Here is a 20338-nt window from a genome sequence, read left to right on the forward strand (position 1 = left end):
TCCATAGTCGAACAGTAGGCGATCGAAGTTTCAAACTCTAACTCGATTTTTTCGAAAACTATCAATCGTAGGAATTTTAAAGGCACACAAATAGACTCAGTTTTTAGTTCCTTACAAACCTCTTAAGTGTCAACTCTTTACACAAACACTCATGCCTTTGTCGATACTCTTTCATTTTATTTGACAAGTTAAACCAGAAAATTGGTTTATTTAACAAAATATGGGTTGAAAAGAGTTTGTTTTGCTAAATAAGTTGTTCCTGGTGCATTTACAACCCATTGCGGTTCCGAAAATGCTTCAGTCAGGTTAAACATGTTAAGTAATAGTCCATTCAGTAAAAATTAAAGTCATCATCCATTGTACATGTATTTTGATAGTGAATTTTTTGCCTCCACACAGTTTGATAATTTCTATGTCCCATTTCAATTTAACTGAATGCCCGAATAAAACTGGCTCTTACTAATTGCTTTAAACAAAATTCAAAATCAAATTGCTGAATCCTTGTAAAGCTTTAAATTTCAAAATTTTAATTTGCTGTTTGGATGAAATGTTGAGGTGCGAAAAACAACTGCATAAGTTTTCTAAACTTTCGCCCTTTTTCACGAAATAAATATTGATATTCATGAAATGTATTCAGTCATTAAAGCAAATATTTTTTTTTACCATTTCCACATCAATTCAGTCAGTATAAACTATCAACTAACCGAGAACGAGAACTCTTTAGGGACTGTCCTAAAAAGGTTACGTTTTACCAGTCTTTGAAAATTCTAATTATGCATGATATTACTGAGGATTCTTGAATTACAAAATCATCTTAAAAGTTTTTCATCAGCACAAACTCTCAATATCATTGATTGAAAGAGTTGAGAGAATTGACGGAAAAAATAAAGAAGCTCTTTACATGAATTCAGAATCATCTTACAACTTGATTGACCTCATAGAGATGGCATTGTTGGATAATGATGAGATTCAATTTTTCAATAAAAGCCCAATCTTTGTCAGTTAATCTGATGAGTTGAAAATTTCAGAATCAAAGTTGATGCGTCATTGCATACTCATCAGAATCAATCAATTAATCAAGAAGAGTCAGAAGTTCACTCAGCAAGTACAAAAAAGATTTCAAGATTCTGTTCGGCAGGAAAAAAAAAAGTTGCTTCAATATTCAATTAATTTCAATCAAAATCCTTTCCAATCTTTAATTATTCATCGAAAACAAAAAGTAACGAAAAGTCTCCAACAAAAAGAACGGATAAGAAAAGTTTACCAAAACAAATCATTCCCTGTTAACATATTAATAAACTATTCAATATTCAATTAATTGAAGGTAAAAATTGAAATTACAGTTGAGTTGACAAAATGAAACAAAAGGTTGAACAAAAGGTCGATTGTCAAGAGTCATTGATTGTTTTCAATGACATTTAATTGAACAAAACTGTGCAATAATTGATGAGACGAGAATACAAATTGTCTAATTAAGATATTTTTCAATTCATTTGATGCAACATTTAATAATTTAAATTTTTGGCAAAAATGGAAAAAACTAAAGAATAAAAAATGAAAAAAATGAATAAACTGAACATTTCATTCATCGATTTTCATCAATTTCAGTCGACGAGATGAAAATGTTAGGAAAAATAACATCTTTTTTCAAGTTTAATTGTTGCAATTGATTGATTTTGTTGAACCGAAAATAAAGTTTTTCTTATTGCAAAAGGACTATTTGGACGAAAAAACATTTATGATTGATAATGAAGGTACAATTTATCCTCATTGAATTGATTAAAATTTCATTGTGAGAATTGAAATTTGATGTTGAATGATCTTGAATTGATGATGATGGTATAAAGGGGACTTTAAATTGAACCATTTGCTAAACAAGCATTTTCTGCCAACAACAACATCATTTGATTTCAGTTCACATTTATTACGAGGCATTTAGACACCATAAGGATAACCTTTAAGCTAAAGGTTGAGCTTCGTGGGTTGAGTTGAAATGATTAAATAGGCTTCACAAGGCTGGATATGGACTCAAGTCTGAACTTTGTTCCCTTCTGTTCGTGTTCAACTTGATAAAGTATAATATTATTACCAAACTAATTATTTTACATTACATTTTGTGTTGAAAAGAGAAGAGAAGAAAAAATCTGGACATTTCATGGAAATTTTGTCTTGAATGTTTCCTCTCGATTCAAGGCGCAATCATTCTCGCAACTGTATTAACTGCTAATTTTATACTCTGCTATTGAAGAGTCAATTTTTCTCGTTAATTTTGCCTTCTTTTACATTGACATTTCAATCGGCCATTGGTTTCAATTGAACAAGTCAATAAGGTTGAACTTAGTGAAAATTTAGTTTTCAAATCAATCTTCCTGCTCGAAATCTTCTGTAAAATTTTCAGTTTCAACTTTGAAATTCTGTTGTGAATAAAAAGGAAACAAAATTTTGAGCAGTTGGTGTAATAACAGAAAAAAAAGTTGAAGAACAAAAAGTTCTATTCGCCAACTCGAATCGTGATGATGATCAGAATTGTGAGGATGATGATGAAAGCAAGTAACAAAAAACATGAAGCTTGAATGATGAGAAAATCAAGAAATGAATACTGTAATAGAAACTCCCAGTTGATGATGATAATGAGACGATGATGGAGTAAAGAGAGAAGGCGAAAGGTTCGAGTGAGAAAGGGGAAGCAAGACAGATCCTCAGCAGGTAAGCGTAATGTTCATCAATTGTTATTTGTATGTTGACAGAATCGTTAAGGTTAAAACCTGTAAACATCGTCATTAGACTGAAACCAAGAGGGAACGAGAAACAACCAAATAATATAAAAAACCAAAGTAAAACCAAATTATCAAATAAATCATAATAAAACCATTGCAAGAGTTGTGTTGCAAGTTCAAAGTTTAAAGCAAATCTTGTCTTCAATTGAAAGGCGCAACTTGTCCAATTGCGAATACAAGAAACTTTTCTTTTACTCGATCTTCATTTCTTGGTGTAAACTTGAAATTTACCAGTGAAGTTCATAAGACAATTTAAAATCTTCTCGACATTTGATGAAATTTTTTTAAAAAATTCATCCTTTTCTTCACTATTCACTGTTTCCTTGTTCACTATTGGAATCAAAATATTGGAATAAGCTGAATTTTTCATTTTACGTTCTTCATTTGCAATCAGTTTGTCCTTTTCACCTATAAAATCAACATTATTCATTTATAATATCCATCAATATCATCTTCTTCATCAACACGAAGAAAAAAAATTTTGCTTCGCTGGTTTGCTGATTTTCCCCATTTCATTTCATCTTAAGATTGAACAAACTGTTGCGTCTGTTTTGACCAAGTTTTGGCTCAAGTTTAACTTGAAAAAAGTTACCATTCTGCTCAGTTTACTCTTGCTTCCACATTTTACCGTGAAAAAGGTAAACTTGTAAAGACATTTGTAGAACGAAGAGAAAAATGTTTTCCTTAAAATTATTTCCATTGGCTCAGCACAATGTTATCCTTGTGGCGTGTCTCCTCTTTATACTGGATCATTGTGTTTGCACCGAAAAATCGCGTTTAACCAGTTTATCGACCAAATCAATGACAAACAAAATGGTTCCTTTAATGAAGAGGTCAGCCTTTCCCGAGCGACGGTTAGATTGCGATCTTTTCTGTCGACGAACTGGTTTTGCTGGTTCAGTTGGTGGTTGTCAATGTGGTTATACTTTGTTCAATGTAAAAAGATCAGACGAGTAAGTAAAGTTTGTTGATATTTAAAAGTTTCAAAACAGAGACAAAAATCGTTAATCAAACTGTGCAATGTTAAGTAAACTTTTCCAACAAGGTTTTTACTAACAAACTAGCACGCTAACCAACATTCAAAGATTTTAAATCGTTCATCGCCTTCAAAAATAATCGATAAATAAGCCCGATTCGATTAGTTTAGCCTTTTGGTTCTTTAAAGGATGAGAGTCGATCCATTGAGATGTTGTCTCTTCACCTATTTGCTTCAAATTTTGTGAACAATAATATGCAGAAGCATGTCCTCTGAAAAGACCTTTAAAATCTCTTTGGGTAGTTTCATGGTTTTGTTGAAGCAAATATTCATTACTAAAGCTTTGAAGCTTTGAATGATTGTAAAGAAATGCCAAATTTTGATATATTCAGTGAATAAATGCTGTCAAACAGCGCGAACCAATGATTTCTCCCTTAAGTCAAATTTCATGATCATTTGATTTGGAAGCCATGAGGCTCATCAGTGATTCATTTTCATGTAAAAATTTTATGCCAATATTAATGAAGAAACTTTTTCTGCAACAATCAAATTGAAAAGTCTATCAAGAATTCGAAAAATGCTGCAAAAATGTTGGTTAGAATACAACAAACATAATATTTTATGCATTTAAATAGAGATAAAAGTTTAAACTGACGTTAGTTACGCCAAAAGGATTTCTCGAATAAAACAAAAGCTTTACTTTGATCAGCGAGCAGAAAGGTATTTGAAAAGAAATCGGAAAAACACAAAAACATGCTTTTTGAAACGATTATGGCAATATGCCGCAGTTGCTACTGTTTTGTTGAGCAGTTTTGTCAAAGTAAGAACTGGTCGAAGATCGTTATTGAAAAGTGATTTGATCAGCACATTTTTCGCGCTTTTCGTATAATTATCGAAAAGTTTTCTCGATAAATTTACATTGCTGTTAATGCATTGCACTTCAAAGTTTTCCCATATTTCATTTGTTGTGTATGTAATCAAATTACTCGACATTTAACATCCTTACGATTCGAATAGTAAATCATTAGTACTGTATGATAATCTATTTTGAAGTTTGATCACTGTTGCATTTAAATTTTAATATTCATCAAGAACTTGTTGTACAACTATACAATTTCGGAATGAAAAAAGAATTGGAAATCATCATTACTTTAAGTAATATATTGGATAACCGTCATTCAACCGCTTTTTCAATAAAAACGTCTTGATTTCGCTGATATTATTCCATTGAATGTCCGAAGAGTGATGAAGAAATGGTTTCTTTTCTTTGGCAGGTTTACCTCGAAAAGATACGCGTATTAATTCGATAATCAAAACGAAAACCGAAAGACTCACGAGGAGAAAAAAAAAGATAAAGTAAATCTTCAATCGTCACGAATGCAATCGGATGATATGCCATTGGATAGCTTTCAATCTGTTCGTAGCGTTTGCACTGAGCACAAGTTTTATATAATCTGCTTCCTTTCTCAAGGACCGTTCTGATTGCGCGATCGATCCCGTCAAGACAAAAGCCCATCTCAACGCAAGAATACGTTGCCCGCTGCAGAAACATCTTCTTGCTTTTCTCGATGAACTTGTGATAAGTCAGTAGCCGTATAGTATTGAAATAACGCTGATCACCAACATGAATATAAAAGTTGTCAGTTTTTTTGACGTTGATCATAAAGTTGCAAAATATTCTTATGTATCCCTTAATTGTGTTTACCGAATCAAAAAAGACGATTCTATCATCGAATAAATGATCATAAATGTATCTAAAAAATTCGCCAACCTCAACTGTATTAATACGACTTGACAAAAGTAAATTATCCGTCATCTTGAGAGCACAGTACAGATTATGAATGGCAGTTACAGATTGAGTTGACTTGTTGAGATCGTCCAAATAAACTAAAGGTTTATCTCGAGATTGACTCGAATAGTTGGTCGTAAATGAAGAGCATAATAATTCGTAGACGTAATAGACGGCAAAATAACAAATAGCCACAACTATGAACCCAAATTGTCCATCAATTAGCTGTTTTGTTATACCCTTGAAAGGCCAAGGTAAACTTTTCTGGCGAACTAAATAAATGTAAACTCCGAGGGTGATCAAGAAACCGATTAAAATGTAAACATTGAGGTGGATTACTTGGAAACTGGTCAAGATTCCGGAATACTTTGATTTGACTGCCATGTCAGTGTAAAGGTTGACGAAACCACAGTTGTCAGTGTACATCATTGAACTGAAACTCATGTTTTCTGGAATCAATGTAAAATGTTCCATCGCCTCACCGGGGAATGAAGCATCATTGAGGCCAGATTGAATTGACTGAAGAAAAGATGTTGAACAAATGGACGAATGACAAGAGTCATTCTGATCGGGGTCACCCCTAATCCATTCAATCGGTACTTTTCCAAACGTGATTGATCCTAAGGCTTTTATGGTATCAATTCCAGTTTGATCTTCATCTATTCCGCTATAAAGATTATGATAAATTAATCTCAAGGAGTGGTTGTAGGGAATATTGAATTTCATTGTTGAACACCGCAGTTATAGAATACTGAGCTAACACGAAGAAAAACTATGAGTGATTGATAAGAGGCCAAAACTCAATTGAATGGTAGACTTTAATTTCCATCAAACTGTTTCTATGCTTGGCATTTTGTTGATGCTATCTAAAATAATGTCTCAATGTTAATAAATGAAACGATTAGCTCTTCATTTATCAATAAAAACAATTATAATTTTACTCTCTAATAATTAAAAATTGATCAATAATGATTTCGAGTTTCAATTGAATTTAAACTGTTGATTCGATCGCTAAATGGAAGGATAAAGAACTGTTTTGATTGAATGTTCAATAGACTTCATTTTTACCGATTTTCTGTTATTTAGCAATATTATTATCATTTTTAACCACGTCATTTGTAGCTATTATTAAAATTATGGTACTGCTCCAGAACTCGCGAAGAGTGAAACAGTGAACAGTTTTTTATTTCATTTTAAGTATCCTAATGGCTTGTTAACAAGGGTTATTTATTAATAGTAGATGGAAATATTCTTCTATTAGTTTCTTCTAATAATTTTGTGTAGACGTCTAACCATACTAAACTATTGCGATACAATAAATCGATCTATAATATTGCGAACCTCAAAACTGGTAGGTTTTCACCAAGTTAAGACAGCAGATGCAACTAATAATATACAGGGCTATTCAGCTACTTAGTATGATGTTGAACGCCAATAACTTTGCAACCATACATGCTATTGGCCTAGGAATCGAATATAGTGAGTTTGGGAGACATTCATTTTTTATGTTTCAAGGTCAAGGTCATTCAAGGTCATTTTTCGGAAATCGTTCCTATGCCCTTTAGAGGTCATTTGAAGGTCATAACTGCTTTTTCAAGGTCAAAAAATTCATTTCCAAAAGTTTCGAATCGTTTTACTGAAGGTTTTAATCAGAAAAAGCGCTTTAAACATTCGTGTCGCATTCATCAGTTAAAATAAAATTTCTATCGATTCATCTCATTATCATTTCATTATCATTATTAAAGCAAACACAAATTTTTCAACATGAGTCCAAGACAGAAATTCAATCGTCAACAAAAAACGGACATTTTTTACCAGTTTTTGCTCAATGGACGCTCTCCCGCTCGAACAACTGCGGCTTTGAAGCGTGTTTGGGGCAACAGGTTCGTGAAGGTCCACCCCACAACAATGCATAACATTGAAAAAATTTTTCAGAAGTATGGGTCGGTGGAGTACCAACGGAAGAGAGAGAAAACTGTCAGAGTTACAGAGAAAATCGAACAGGCTCGAGCTTTGACAGCACAAGCCTCTTCAGAGGGACGTTCTCTCACTTCCGTTCGGTTAGCGCTACTAATCAATGCTTCTCAAAGCACAGCTTGGCGAATTCTTAGGAAGGACCTGAAGCTGAAACCTTATCGCCTCAAATTGCTTCATAAGCTCAATGAAGATGATTTTGATCGTCGGACGGAATGGTGCGATATGGTTTTGGATAGGGTAAGCTCAGACTCCAGTTTGCTCGAAAGAATAATTTGGACAGATGAAGCAATTTTCAGTCTCGCACAAACTGTCAACAGACACAATTGTGTGTACTGGGATTCATCTAATCCAAATCGTTCTTTCGAGGCTGATAATTTAGGCTGTGAGAGAGTCATGGTTTGGTGTGGAGTCTGGGCAGGAGGGAGAATCGGGCCTTATTTTTATTCTCGGTCTGTCAAAGGAGATTCGTACGAGCAGATGTTGCGAACTTTTGTCTTTCCTAAGCTTGCAGAGATAAGAGAAGACTGGGAAAGCTACTTCATCTTTCAGCAAGATGGAGCAGCACCCCATTATGCAGTGAATGTCCGGAGTCTGCTTGACGAAACATTTGAAGAGTGGTTGGGTCGACGTGGTACTTGGGAGTGGCCTGCACGGTCTCCGGATCTCACTGTATGCGACTTTTATCTCTGGGGTCGTTTGAAAGACAAAGTTTTTGCGCAAGATCCTCGTACGATGGATCAGTTGAAAGCTGTGATTTTTGATCAGTTCCATTCTTTGGAACAATCAGAAATCGCAAAAGCTTGTAAATCTGTGGAGTTCCGTTGTCAGGCTTGCATTGCATTGGAAGGACGACAACTGAAACTCCACAAAGATTACAGCTGATCCCATTTTGCAGACTGAGAACTCATCACTTCACTCCCGAAGCAGCTTTTCAGTACGGAGTGAAGTGAGAACCCCGGTAGGCAAGGGCAACCGGGTTAAAAAAACTGCCCAAAGGTCAGCAAGACAACTCCACCTCCTCGCGGTGCTGACTGGGTAAAGCAAACGGAGCTCTGTTTTACTTTTGAGCGAGAGAAAAATTGTTTGAAGCGCTTTTTCTGATTAAAACCTTCAGTAAAACGATTCGAAACTTTTGGAAATGAATTTTTTGACCTTGAAAAAGCAGTTATGACCTTCAAATGACCTCTAAAGGGCATAGGAACGATTTCCGAAAAATGACCTTGAATGACCTTGACCTTGAAACATAAAAAATGAATGTCTCCCAAACTCAATATATTCGATTCCTAGGCCAATAGCATGTATGGTTGCAAAGTTATTGGCGTTCAACATCATACTAAGTAGCTGAATAGCCCTGTATTTGTAATACACAAGATTGAGTTCATCGGAAAAGATGATTTCTGATTAACTTTGCTGCACCACAAAAGCAATTGCAAGTTAAAATATAGTAAAGTTCGAGCTTTTCGCTTGATTCTGTATTTAAATATTCGGTTACTTAGATTCTTGAATTTTCAATCATCATTTTGATTCTTGTTTGGCCATGTTGCAAGGAGAATCTGACGAGTTTCCAAGTAGAAATGAAACTGAAAACAATGTGAAGTTTGGCCATTTTAAAACGAGTTTCTGCAATGATAAACTTTTGGTGTTGAAAAATGTGATTTATTAATAGATGAAATTGCTTCGCTTTAAGCACAAAAAAGCAACATTTTGATCGATTTAAATTTTCTGGCGAAACAAATGTTAAACAGATCACAAGATCTGAAAGTAGAGTCTACCGTAACATCGAATAACTTTATCTTCAATGTTGCAGTTCGTTAAGACATTTAAAAGTGCTCAAGTAATTAGTGCGAGACTCAAATAAGAGAAGGACTTTGCATTTTAATATTCATCAAGAACTTTTTGTACATTCAATTCAACGAACTGTTGACAATTATACCATTTAAAGACTCGGACATTACTGCTGGATTCGTCAAAAAGTATATGAGTTGCTAAATGATTTGAATAAATGTTGGAAATCACCGCTACTTCTAGTAATATATTGGATAACCAACCGTAAACCGCTTTCTCAACAAAAACGTCTTGATATCACTGATATTATGCCATCTTCCGTTATAAGAGTGATGAAGAAATTGTTTCTTTTCTTTGACTGGTTTATCGCGCTTAGACGAGAGGATTAATTCGACAATTAAAACGAAACCCGAAAGAATCACGAGAAGAACAAAAAGATAGAGTAAATCTTTAATCGTGATGAATGCAATCGGATGAAATGCCACTGGATAACTTTCAATTTGTTCGTAGCGTTTGCACTGAGCGCAAGTTTTATAAAATTTGTTTCTTTTCTCAAAAACCACTATGACTGCCCGATCAATTGCGTCTATACAAAAGCCCATCTCAACGCAAGAATACGTTGCCCGTTGCAGGAACAGTTCCTTGCTTTTCTCGATGAACTTGTGATAAACCAGTAGCCGTAAAGTGTAGAAATAACGCTGATCACCAACATGAATATAAAATTCATCAGTTTTCTTCAAGTTGATCATAAAGTTGCAAAATATTCTTATGTAATTATTCATTGTATTTGCCGAATCAATAAAGACAATTCTATCATCGAATAAATGATCAGAAATATAGCTTAAAAATTGTTGAAGATCAACTGTATTAATACGACTTGACAAGAGTGAATTATCCGCCATCTTAAGAGCACAGTACAGATCATGAATTACAGTTACAGTTTGAGTTGACTTGTTGAGATCATCCAAGTAAACCAAGGGTTCGTCTCGAGATTGAATCGAATAGTTAGTCGTAAATGAAGAGCATAATAATTCGTAGACGTAATAGAGGGCAAAATAACAAATGGCCAAAACTATGAACCCAAACTGACCATCAACCAGCTTTTTTGTTGTGCCTTTGAAAGGCCCAGGTAAACTTTTCTCTCGAACTAAATAAATGTAAACTCCGAGCGTGATCAAGAAACCAATCAAGACGTAAACATTGAGGTGGATTATTTGAAAGCTGTTCAAGATGCCGGGATATTTTGATTTAACTGCAGTTTCAGTGTAAAGGTTGATAAAACCACAATCATCAGGATACATCATTGAACTGAAACTCATGTTTTCTGGAATCAATGAAAAATGTTCCATCGTCTCACCAGGAAATGAAGCATCAACGAGGCCAGATTGAATTGACTGAAGAAAAGATGTTGAACAAATGGACGAATGACAAGAGTCATTCTGATCGCGTTCACCACTAATCCATTCAATCGGTACTTTTCCAAGCGTAATTGATGCCAAGGTTTTCATGGTATCAATCGCAAATTGATTTCGATCACTTCCGCTATAAAAATCATGATAGATAAATCTCAAGGAGCCGTTGAAGGGAATATTCAATTTCATCGTTAAACACCTTTGTTATTGAACACTGAACTTGGACGAGTAATGAGTGATTGATGTGAGGCCAAAACTCAATCGAATGCTAGACTTCAATTTATATTGATTGAACTGTTTCTATTTAGGATTTTGTTGTTTTTATCAAAAAAATGTCGCAATCGTTCATAAATGAAACGATTAGCTCTTCATTTTCCAATAGAAACAATTATAATTGTATTCTTGAATAATTAAAAACTCATTAATAATGACTCCGAGTTTTAATTGAATTTAAACTGTTGATTAGATTGATAAATGGTAGGATAAAGAACTGTTTTGATTGAATTTTTAATAGATTACATTTTTACCGATTTTCTTTAGCAACATTATTATCATTTGTAACGACGTCATTTGTAGCTATAATTAACACTATGGTACTGCTCAGAACCAGAAGTGAACTAGTGAAGAATTTTTTAGTTCATTCTGATGGCTTTCGAGTCGTCACTCATTAAAACAAGCGTTATTTTGGAGGAAGAAATACAATAGATATACCAGCGGTATCAACCTTGATATCCTCCTTATATTAATAGATTGATATCGATTTCGAACCTAAAAACGAGTAGGTTTTCACCATTTGGTTAGCTGATGCTAAGCTAGCACGCTATGACTAACCAACTAATCGCTCTAAAACACAAGATCGAGTTTATCAGACAAGACGATTTTCTGATTAACTTTGTTGCCCCGCAAAAGCAATTGCAAGTCGAAATGTAATTAAAATCGCGAGCTATTCACTTGATTTTGTATTTAGATATTCGATCGTTACTTGGATTCTTGAATGCTGAATCATCATTTCGATTCTTGTTGACCATGCTTGCAAGGAGAATCTGATGAGTTTCCAAGTAAAATTGAAAATAATGTGAAGCTCGACCATTTTAAATGAAAATCTGTTGCCAATGAAAAATGTGATTTATTAGGGAAACCCAAAAGTCTTTGCGTTTTCTCACAGGTTTATTGTTACTAATTAATTATTAAGAATTGGCATCTGATGATAAACATATCATATATCATTCGAAAGCTAACTAAATGAAGAATAGGAAAAACAAATCAATTTTGCAAAACCAAATTCAGTTTTTGATTTATTGTAGTAAGAATGGAAGTTCCTCAGATTGTTATTCGCGGAGTCCTACTTTACGAGTTTAATTTAGGGACAAAAGTCGAAGATTGTCATCAAAAAGTTAATCAATCATTAGGTGAGAATAATCGGGAAGACCGTCGAAGATTTCGGAAAGTGACCTCAAAAAAGTTGTTGACGAAAATCCGGATTTGACCTGTCAGGATCTTAGTTTGATGTTCAATTGTGGTAAAGAGACCATTAGAAGACATCTACACAACATTGGTAAGTCATTCAAGCTTCCTCAATGGATCCCTCATGAATTGACTGATAGCTAGAAGCAAGTCAGAGTCTCGATTTGCCTTTCACCGTTGTCAAGACTCAAAGAGGCCAACTTTATACCATGTTTGGTCACTAGTGATGAAAAATGGATTCAGTATGACAATACTAGTCGTAAAATTATGTGGCTTGAGAAAGGAATTCATGATTATACTGTTCCAAAGCCATCGGTTCATGGTGACAAGGCTCTTTTGTGTATTTGGTGGTCTGGCTTCGGTATTGTGTACCAAGAAATATTACAGCCTGGTCAAACGATTAATGCTGAACGGTACAGTGGTCAGCTAGAACAGGTAAACAAATATCTTCTATCTTTGAGGCCAAGTATGGTCAACAGAGAAAAAGTCGTATATTTACATGATAACGCTCTACCTCATGTCGCTAAACTCGTCAAAAAAAATTATTGGACCTAAAGTGGGACGTGCTACCACACCCATCGTATTCTCCGGATCTCGCTCCTTCGGACTACCATCTTTTTCATTCAATGGACAATTATTTTCGAAACAAAAAATTCGATTCATTAGATGACCTCAAAAATGACATCTCAAGATTCATCGACTCGAAAACAGTGACCTTCTATCGTGAGGGACTTGAACAACTACCAATAAGATGGCAAAAAGTCATCGAATCAGATGGTGAATACATTGTTTGAAAATAAATGTAACTTTGAAAATGATTTCAATTAAAAGATGCATCAAAAAAACGCAAAGACTTTTGGGTTTCCCTAATACATGAAATTTAAGCACAAAAATGGCAAAATTTTGTTCAATTTAAATTTTCTGGCGAAACAAACGTTGACTAATTATTGTTCATCTACAGGAGTTAAAAGTGATTTTGAAAAGGTTGAAATTGATGAAAAAAGACAAAAAAAATTGAAAAGCAAAATTATTCATCTTAATACTATTTATATTTAGTATTTCAAAGTGCACAAGCATGAAAATAAAAAGTAATATTTCATTGTATTCATTTGTTGGAGGAAATTTCCCGCTAAGAAAAACCATTTCTTTTCACTTTTCAAGTAAATTGTTGATTGCAACAGAAACATTGTCATTGCTCAGAACAAAAGGAAAGATGAAACTCTGATAGTTTCAGGGACAAGAATAATGAAAGATTCAGAAAGAAATAGATCTGAAAATGAGTTTACTTTCAGGAAGGAAGAGCAGTGCAAATGTTTACCTCGAAATTGAGCAGCAAAGTTAATCACGATACTTATTTGGACTCAGAAAAGGCATTTTAAAAGCAAACTTTGACGCGAGATTGAGATGAAAGAACCATTCATGAATGAAGTTTCAAGTTTCAATTAATCAACTAATTAAGATGGAAAAAGGTTCAACTGTAAATTATTTTAAATTATTGAATGTTGATTCTGAACTGATTTGGATTTTCATTTGATATTCACATGATGATTGGAAAACAAAATGTTAATTTAAATTGTAATCTGTAGTTTCATTTCAATTTTTGACTCTTGTGTTTTCATTGAAATAAGATTCTTCTTGTGCATTAGTCTTGACTCTTGGATCATTTATTGATGATATTATATATATTATATTATATTAATATGTTCATTTATTATCAACTGTTGTGCTTTTCACATAAACAAGAAATCAAAACTGAAAAATAAGACACTTTTAGCTTTTAATTTTACTATTTATCAAGAACTTGTACATTCAATTCAACGAACGATACATTATAGCATTGAAAGACTCGGAAATCATTGCTGGATTAGTCAAAAAGTATGCGAGTTTCCGAGTGATTTGAATATGGCAGTGGAATGCATCGTTACTCCAAGTAACATATTGGAGTAACGACGTCAACCGCTTTCTCAACAAAAAAGTCTTGATTTCATTGACATTATGCCATCTTCCGGGAGAATAGTAATGAAGAAATTGTTTCTTTTCTTTGGCTGGTTAATCCCGATTTGATGAGCGGACCAATTCGATAATTAAAACAAAACTTGAAAGACTAACGAGAAGAACAAAAAGATAGAGTAAATCTTTAATTGTGATGAATGCAATCGGATGATATGCCATTGGGTAGCTTTTAATTTGTTCGTAGCGTTTGCATTGAGCACAAGTTTTATATAATTTGCTTCTTTTCTCAAAAACCGCTTCGAGTGCCCGATCAATTCCGTCAAGACAAAAGCCCATCTCAACGCAAGAATAGGTTGCCCGTTGTATAAACAGTTTCTTGCTTTTCTCGATATACTTGTGATAAGTCAGTAACCGTAAAGTGTTGAAATAACGCTGACGACCAACATGAATATAAAATTCATCAGTTTTCTTGACGTTAATCATAAAGTTGCAAAATATTCTCATGTAACCATTTATTGTATTTACCGAATCAATAAAGACAATTCTATCATCGAATAAATGGTCATAAATGTAGCTAAAAAATTTTTGAACATCAATTGTATCAATGCGACTTGGCAAAAGTGAATTATCCGCCATCTTAAGAGCACAGTACAAATCATGAAATGCATTTACAGGTTGAGTTGACTTGTTGAGATCATCCAAATAAACCAAAGGTTCATCTCGAGATTGACTTGAATAGTTGGTCGTAAATGAAGAGCATAATAATAAGAAGACATAAAAGACGCCAAAATAACAAATGGCCAAAACTATGAACCCAAACTGACCATCAATCAGCTTTTTTGTTATGCCTTTGAAAGGCCAAGGTAAACTTTTCTCACGAACTAAATGAATGTAAACTCCGAGCGTGATCAAGAAACTGATTAAAATGTAAACATTGAGGTGGATTATTTGAAAGCTGGTCAAGATTCCGGAATATTTTGACTTAACTGCAGTTTCAGTGTAAAGGTTTACAAAACCACAGTCTTCAGTGAACATCATTGAACTGAAACTCATGTTTTCTGGAATCAATGAAAAATGTTCCATCGTCTCACCAGGAAATGAAGCATCATTTAGGCCAGATTGAATTGACTGAAGAAAAGGTGTTGAACAAATGGATGAATGACAAGAGTCATTCTGATCGGGGTCACCACTAATCCATTCAATCGGTACTTTTCCAAGTGTAATTAATCCTAAGGTTTTCATGGTATCAAGTGCAGATTGATCTTGATCTCTTCCGCTATAAAGATCATGATAAATTAATCTCAAGGAGCCGTTGAAGGGAATATTCAATTTCATTGTTAAAAACCTTAGTTATTGAACACAGAGCTTGGACGAGTAATGAGGGATTGATAAGAGAACAAAATTCAATTTAATGATAGCTCCAACTTCAATTGATTGAACTGTTTCTATGTATGAAATTTTGTCGATGCAATCAGAATTAATGTATTAATGTTCATAAATACATTTATTTTGATCAAATCAATAATGATTTCGAGTTACAATTGAATTTATACTGTTGATTGGAGTGCTAAATGGAAGGATAAAGAACTGTTTTGATTGAATTTTTAATAGATTACATTTTTACCGATTTTCTGTTATTTATTAGTAATATTATTAACATTTGTAGCTGTTGAAAATCTGTTGGTAATGAAAGATGTAATTTACATGAAATCGTTTCACTTTAAGCATAAAAATAGCAAAATTTTGTTCGATTTAAATTTTCTGGCGAAACAAATGTTGACTAATCTTATTGAAGGTTGAGATGAAAGTTGCTCACTTTGTTAACATTTGTTGAAACTTGTAATGTTGCCTGAAAGAATCATTCATGAATGAAGTTTCAAGTTTCAATTAATCAACTAATTAAGATGGGAAAAGGTTCAACTGTAAATTATTTTAAATTATTGAATGTTGATTCTGAACTGATTTGGATTTTCATTTGATATTCACATGATGATTGGAAAACAAAATGTTAATTTAAATTGTAAATAGTCTAATTTCAATCAATTATTGATCTGCTGTTTCATTTCAATTTTTGACTCTTAAGTTTTCATTGAAATAAGATTCAAATTGTGCATTAATCTTGACTCTTGATTCAATTTTGTTTCACTTTTGTTGCAAGTATTAACATGAATTGAGAAAATGTTTTTGAATAATTTATGGATGATCTGTTCATTTATTATCAGTTTTTGTACTTTTCACATAAATAAGTAATCAATTTGAAAACAATGTTTTTGTACCTTTTGACATTTTGTTGTTCAATCAGGTAAAAATGATTGAGTCAAAGTTTTGCTCAACTTCATTCAATTTACTGAGACTTATTTGTTTGAAAACTTTCACAGTCGATATGGGAAAATGTTTATTTAACTTTATGATTAAAGGTGAGAAAAGTAATTTCATCTGGTTTATATTATTAATGCAATCATTTTGACTTTTGATTCATTGATTTCCATGAGATGATGAATTTAGTCTCATTATTAATGTTTTAATTACCATAATTGGAACCAATGTAAACAACAATTATGATGAAAACTCAATTATTTGCTCAGTTAACCTGTGGTGTAATTATTTTACCACAAATAAGTAGTTTATGAATTTCTTGCAGATTGTTCAGGGAGTTGAGGAGTTCTGTCAAGGCATTAGTAGCAATGGTAGGATTGAGTAAATCTTCATTGTAACTCAAAGCTTACTAGGCAAATTGATGAGGACTAACAAGGGAAGGGAACGCCGATTTAATGAGAGGCATCATTCGATTGAGCATGTTGTTCGAAGGGTTTAATCCGTGTGACGAACGATTCCTGAGGTGATTCTGTTTGGGATATGAGCATAGCAAAAAATAGCGTTTCTCAATGACTTTAGACAAATATTCTGAGAACTGTGAGAACATTTGAGAAGAGTTACTGGTTTTACATATTGCTTAAGATTTTGTCTAAACATTTCGAGAACTTGTCTAAAGTCATCGAGAAGCGCTGTAAAAAATTCAGAATATTTGCCAAGAAATAACGGCGAAGGTCATCAAAAGCTCTCTTATGGGTTTAGAATCGCTGGTTTATGGGGTTTTTTATGTCGATTATTTAGGTTCTGGTGTTTTCCCTAAAACCGTGGATATCTGAGATCTGAGGAACGCCATGAAAACAGAGATGAAAATAAACCTCGAGGCATACTACTTGCGAAGCTGTAGAGCGTTTAAGGATCTTATAATCCTTTGTGATAAGTGAGGGGAAAAAGCTTAATATTTAAGTAATTCAATGCTTTTATTATATAAACAATGATAATCGGCCAATTAATTGCGAAGGTATATGCGGGAATAAAGCTGCTAATTGCTGTGTGCGAAAGTCACTTTGCACTATATCTAGAACTTTTTTTTATCAAGTATTCGGATCAGTTTTTACCTAATTTACAGGAATTTTGGAATAAAGGTCATGCATTTTCATGAAAAAAACTATTTTATTAAAAGTGAAGATATTAAGCTATTAATAATACTTACAGTAATACATATAATAATATTAATACTTAAAGTGCGTGGTAAAGTGCTACGAAAATTAAAAAACTTCAGCAAACATGACCGTAAAACGTAAGTGTGAAAAGCGGTCATTTATGATATTTTCATTTAAGAACTATTTTTGAGCTTTCTTCAACTGACGGGCACTGCTTGCATACTACGTGCATATTATCAAATATATCCGACAATAACAATTAACAAAACCATTTTTCAATATCGCTATTACAGTCAAACCTCTCAAAATGAGACTTCGTGGGGATAGCTTTAGGGGCTATTTTCAAAGAATCAACTCTGAAAATAGATTTGGACTTCGAGAAATGTTCATAAAATGATTCGATTAAAGTTGTTATTAAACTAATGATAAATTCTTAGTCTTTGGAAATCTTTTTTCGTCATAATCGGTCATTAAATTTGTAATTTTTAATTAATTTTTAGTTTATTCATATTTTAATTAGCGGTGCAGCGTCTTTGTTGCTTAGTAACGTCTCAATTTAAGAGAGTCTCATTTTGAGAGGTTTGACTGTAGTTCAAAAGTTATTCATTAAAATATGGTTAAGTGACTCTTGCCCTTTCCTGGGCATCCATCCACAACTAATTGAAGTCCTATTGAGCCCTCGAGGCTTTTAAATGTTAATGCATCAACTAATTCTGAATAATTAAATTAAAAAGTGAGTTGAAAGGATTCATCGATTGACGTAATAATTTACAGAGAAATTTCATAGTCGCCATCTATTAGTTATTTAACGAGTGACAGAAAATTTATACATTTTGAAGCATTCTGTTTTTTTGGGAATAACTTTGACCTTAGTTTTCTTATAGCTTCCATTAAGATTAGCAATTGGGTCGCTAAAGCCAGCTTGTATCCCGGTGAATGGCCAGGCTTGATGACCATCATTAGACGAGAGTGTTGAATATGAAAGAACAGTTGACTGAAAACAGTGCCATCTCTTGTCAATGAAATGCTTGAAAACCCAATGAGTGTTGATGTTTATTCTCAATAGATGTCAGCACAAATGGTTTAAAACCATTTTTTACCATTGATGAAGTGCCATCTATTGGAGATATCTGTTGAATGGATAACGTTTAGATTAGAGTAACAGAGTAAACAAAAAAGGTTAAGCAAAAATCGATTCGGGCAATCATTTAATAATGAGAGGACGAAAAGAGCTTGGATGGAAAAGTTGATTAAATATTAATCAACAAATTCAATAGTCCATTATTTATCATGTTATTCTCTAGTTTCACCTGTATTTTCACCTCTTCTCTTTCCTTCCATTAATTTCCTTTCTTCACCCAAAAATAAAATGGAACCACTTTTAATTGCTCTCCTTGGCCTTTACCTGGCCCTTAACAGTCCAACAGAAAAACAAACCAATCTCAATTAAAGATAATTGTTAACTTAACTCAAAAGCAACAAACCGTTTATCCGCAACAACAGCCATTCTTGAAATTTAATCAAAAAGCAAAGTTGAAGCAATCAATGAATTTAACATGAAAATTAAATTAACCCAAGACAAGGTTTCTCCTTAAATTGACCTTTTATCCAGAATGAAAATATTAATTTGAAACATTTCCTTCTCTTTACCAGATTATCTGATTACACAGATGAACCCTGGTTAAACTGGATAAACTTTATTCGATCAAAATCCATTCTGGACAAATACGGACTGACCAATGAAGCCAATCCAGACAATTACGCTTCACTGAAAACAACGGCCGACTCTCGAGACTAACAGAGCCGGTCAACAACACACTCTACCAACTCTCATTTAATCCCAATTAGTGTGTGTTAACTCATATTGAGATGAAGCCAAGTAAATTATTTGAAACAAAAAACAAAATGTGAATCCAAAAATGAAAAGCAAAATTAGTTGAGTAAATAAAGAAAAGTAATAATTCTAACATTTTTTCAATCAACCATCCATTAAACTAATAAGTGTAAACTTGTCCCATCATCATCATGACCATCATCACAATCATCGACACAATCATTGATCATTTCAACCATTTCATGTGAAGCAAGAAACTTAATGTTAATAAAAAAAGGTAAAAACAAAATGCAACAAAAAAAAATTGAAAGAAAATTTTGGACCCAAAAAGAGAAGCAGAAAAATCAATCCAAAGTCCAAAGCTAATCGATCATTCATCGAAGAACCATTTACCTGTTATCATTATATTATCATTACTGTTACCAGTATTATCATTATTATCATCATCATTAGGAAGGCAACATATACAATGAACAGAGGAAAGGTAAAGAGAGTGAAAACTCGATAATATTGACTTGGAAAAAAAAAAGTTTTCCCAATAAATACAAGTTGAACATTTACCATGGAAACCAGGGAGAGAAGAAAGTGTTCAATCAACTTTACCGCAAACAACAACAATTGTTGCTTGTCAGTGTTATCATGATTCTCAGTCGATATCAAAATTGAAATAAAGCGCTAAATTGTTGCCCATTTTTAATGTTTCCTTTTTTTCGCTCTTCATTTTCTCTGTACTTACCTTGATTCAATTGATTGAGGTTAATAAGGTTAATTGATTAGTGTTACCTTTATCTGAATTATCTTTTTTTGGGTCAAGTTCGCTTCTCTCCTTTAATCCAATGTAAAAGGTAAAAGTTTCATATTTCAGTGAACATTGAACAATGAAAATAATGTCGAGTTA

General features: G+C 33.2%; 1 protein-coding gene across 1 annotated transcript; it reads left to right on the plus strand.

Moving 5' to 3' along the window:
• Window positions 1–2734: 2734 nt before the first annotated feature.
• On the plus strand, window positions 2735–20130 carry LOC107360284 (uncharacterized). The gene is made up of 2 exons (XM_015926911.3): window positions 2735–3730; window positions 19260–20130. Exons 1-2 carry the CDS (start codon window positions 3453–3455, stop codon window positions 19402–19404), a joined length of 423 nt encoding a protein of 140 aa, XP_015782397.1. The 5' UTR covers window positions 2735–3452; the 3' UTR covers window positions 19405–20130.
• The last annotated feature ends 208 nt before the right edge of the window (window positions 20131–20338 follow it).

This window comes from Tetranychus urticae, chromosome 2 (assembly GCF_039701765.1).
Source record: "Tetranychus urticae isolate SD_2017Ah chromosome 2, NJAU_TeUrti_SD_1.0, whole genome shotgun sequence".
NCBI classification, from domain to species: Eukaryota; Metazoa; Arthropoda; class Arachnida; order Trombidiformes; family Tetranychidae; genus Tetranychus; species Tetranychus urticae.

What these genes read in the sequence shown, in the direction of transcription:
- LOC107360284 (XM_015926911.3), top strand. Translation starts at nt 3,453, where the DNA reads ATGTTTTCCTTAAAATTATTTCCATTGGCTCAGCACAATGTTATCCTT. An exon ending in AATGTAAAAAGATCAGACGA is followed by an intron (nt 3,731 to 19,259) that starts GTAAGTAAAGTT and finishes TCTCTTTACCAG; the next exon opens with ATTATCTGATTACACAGATG.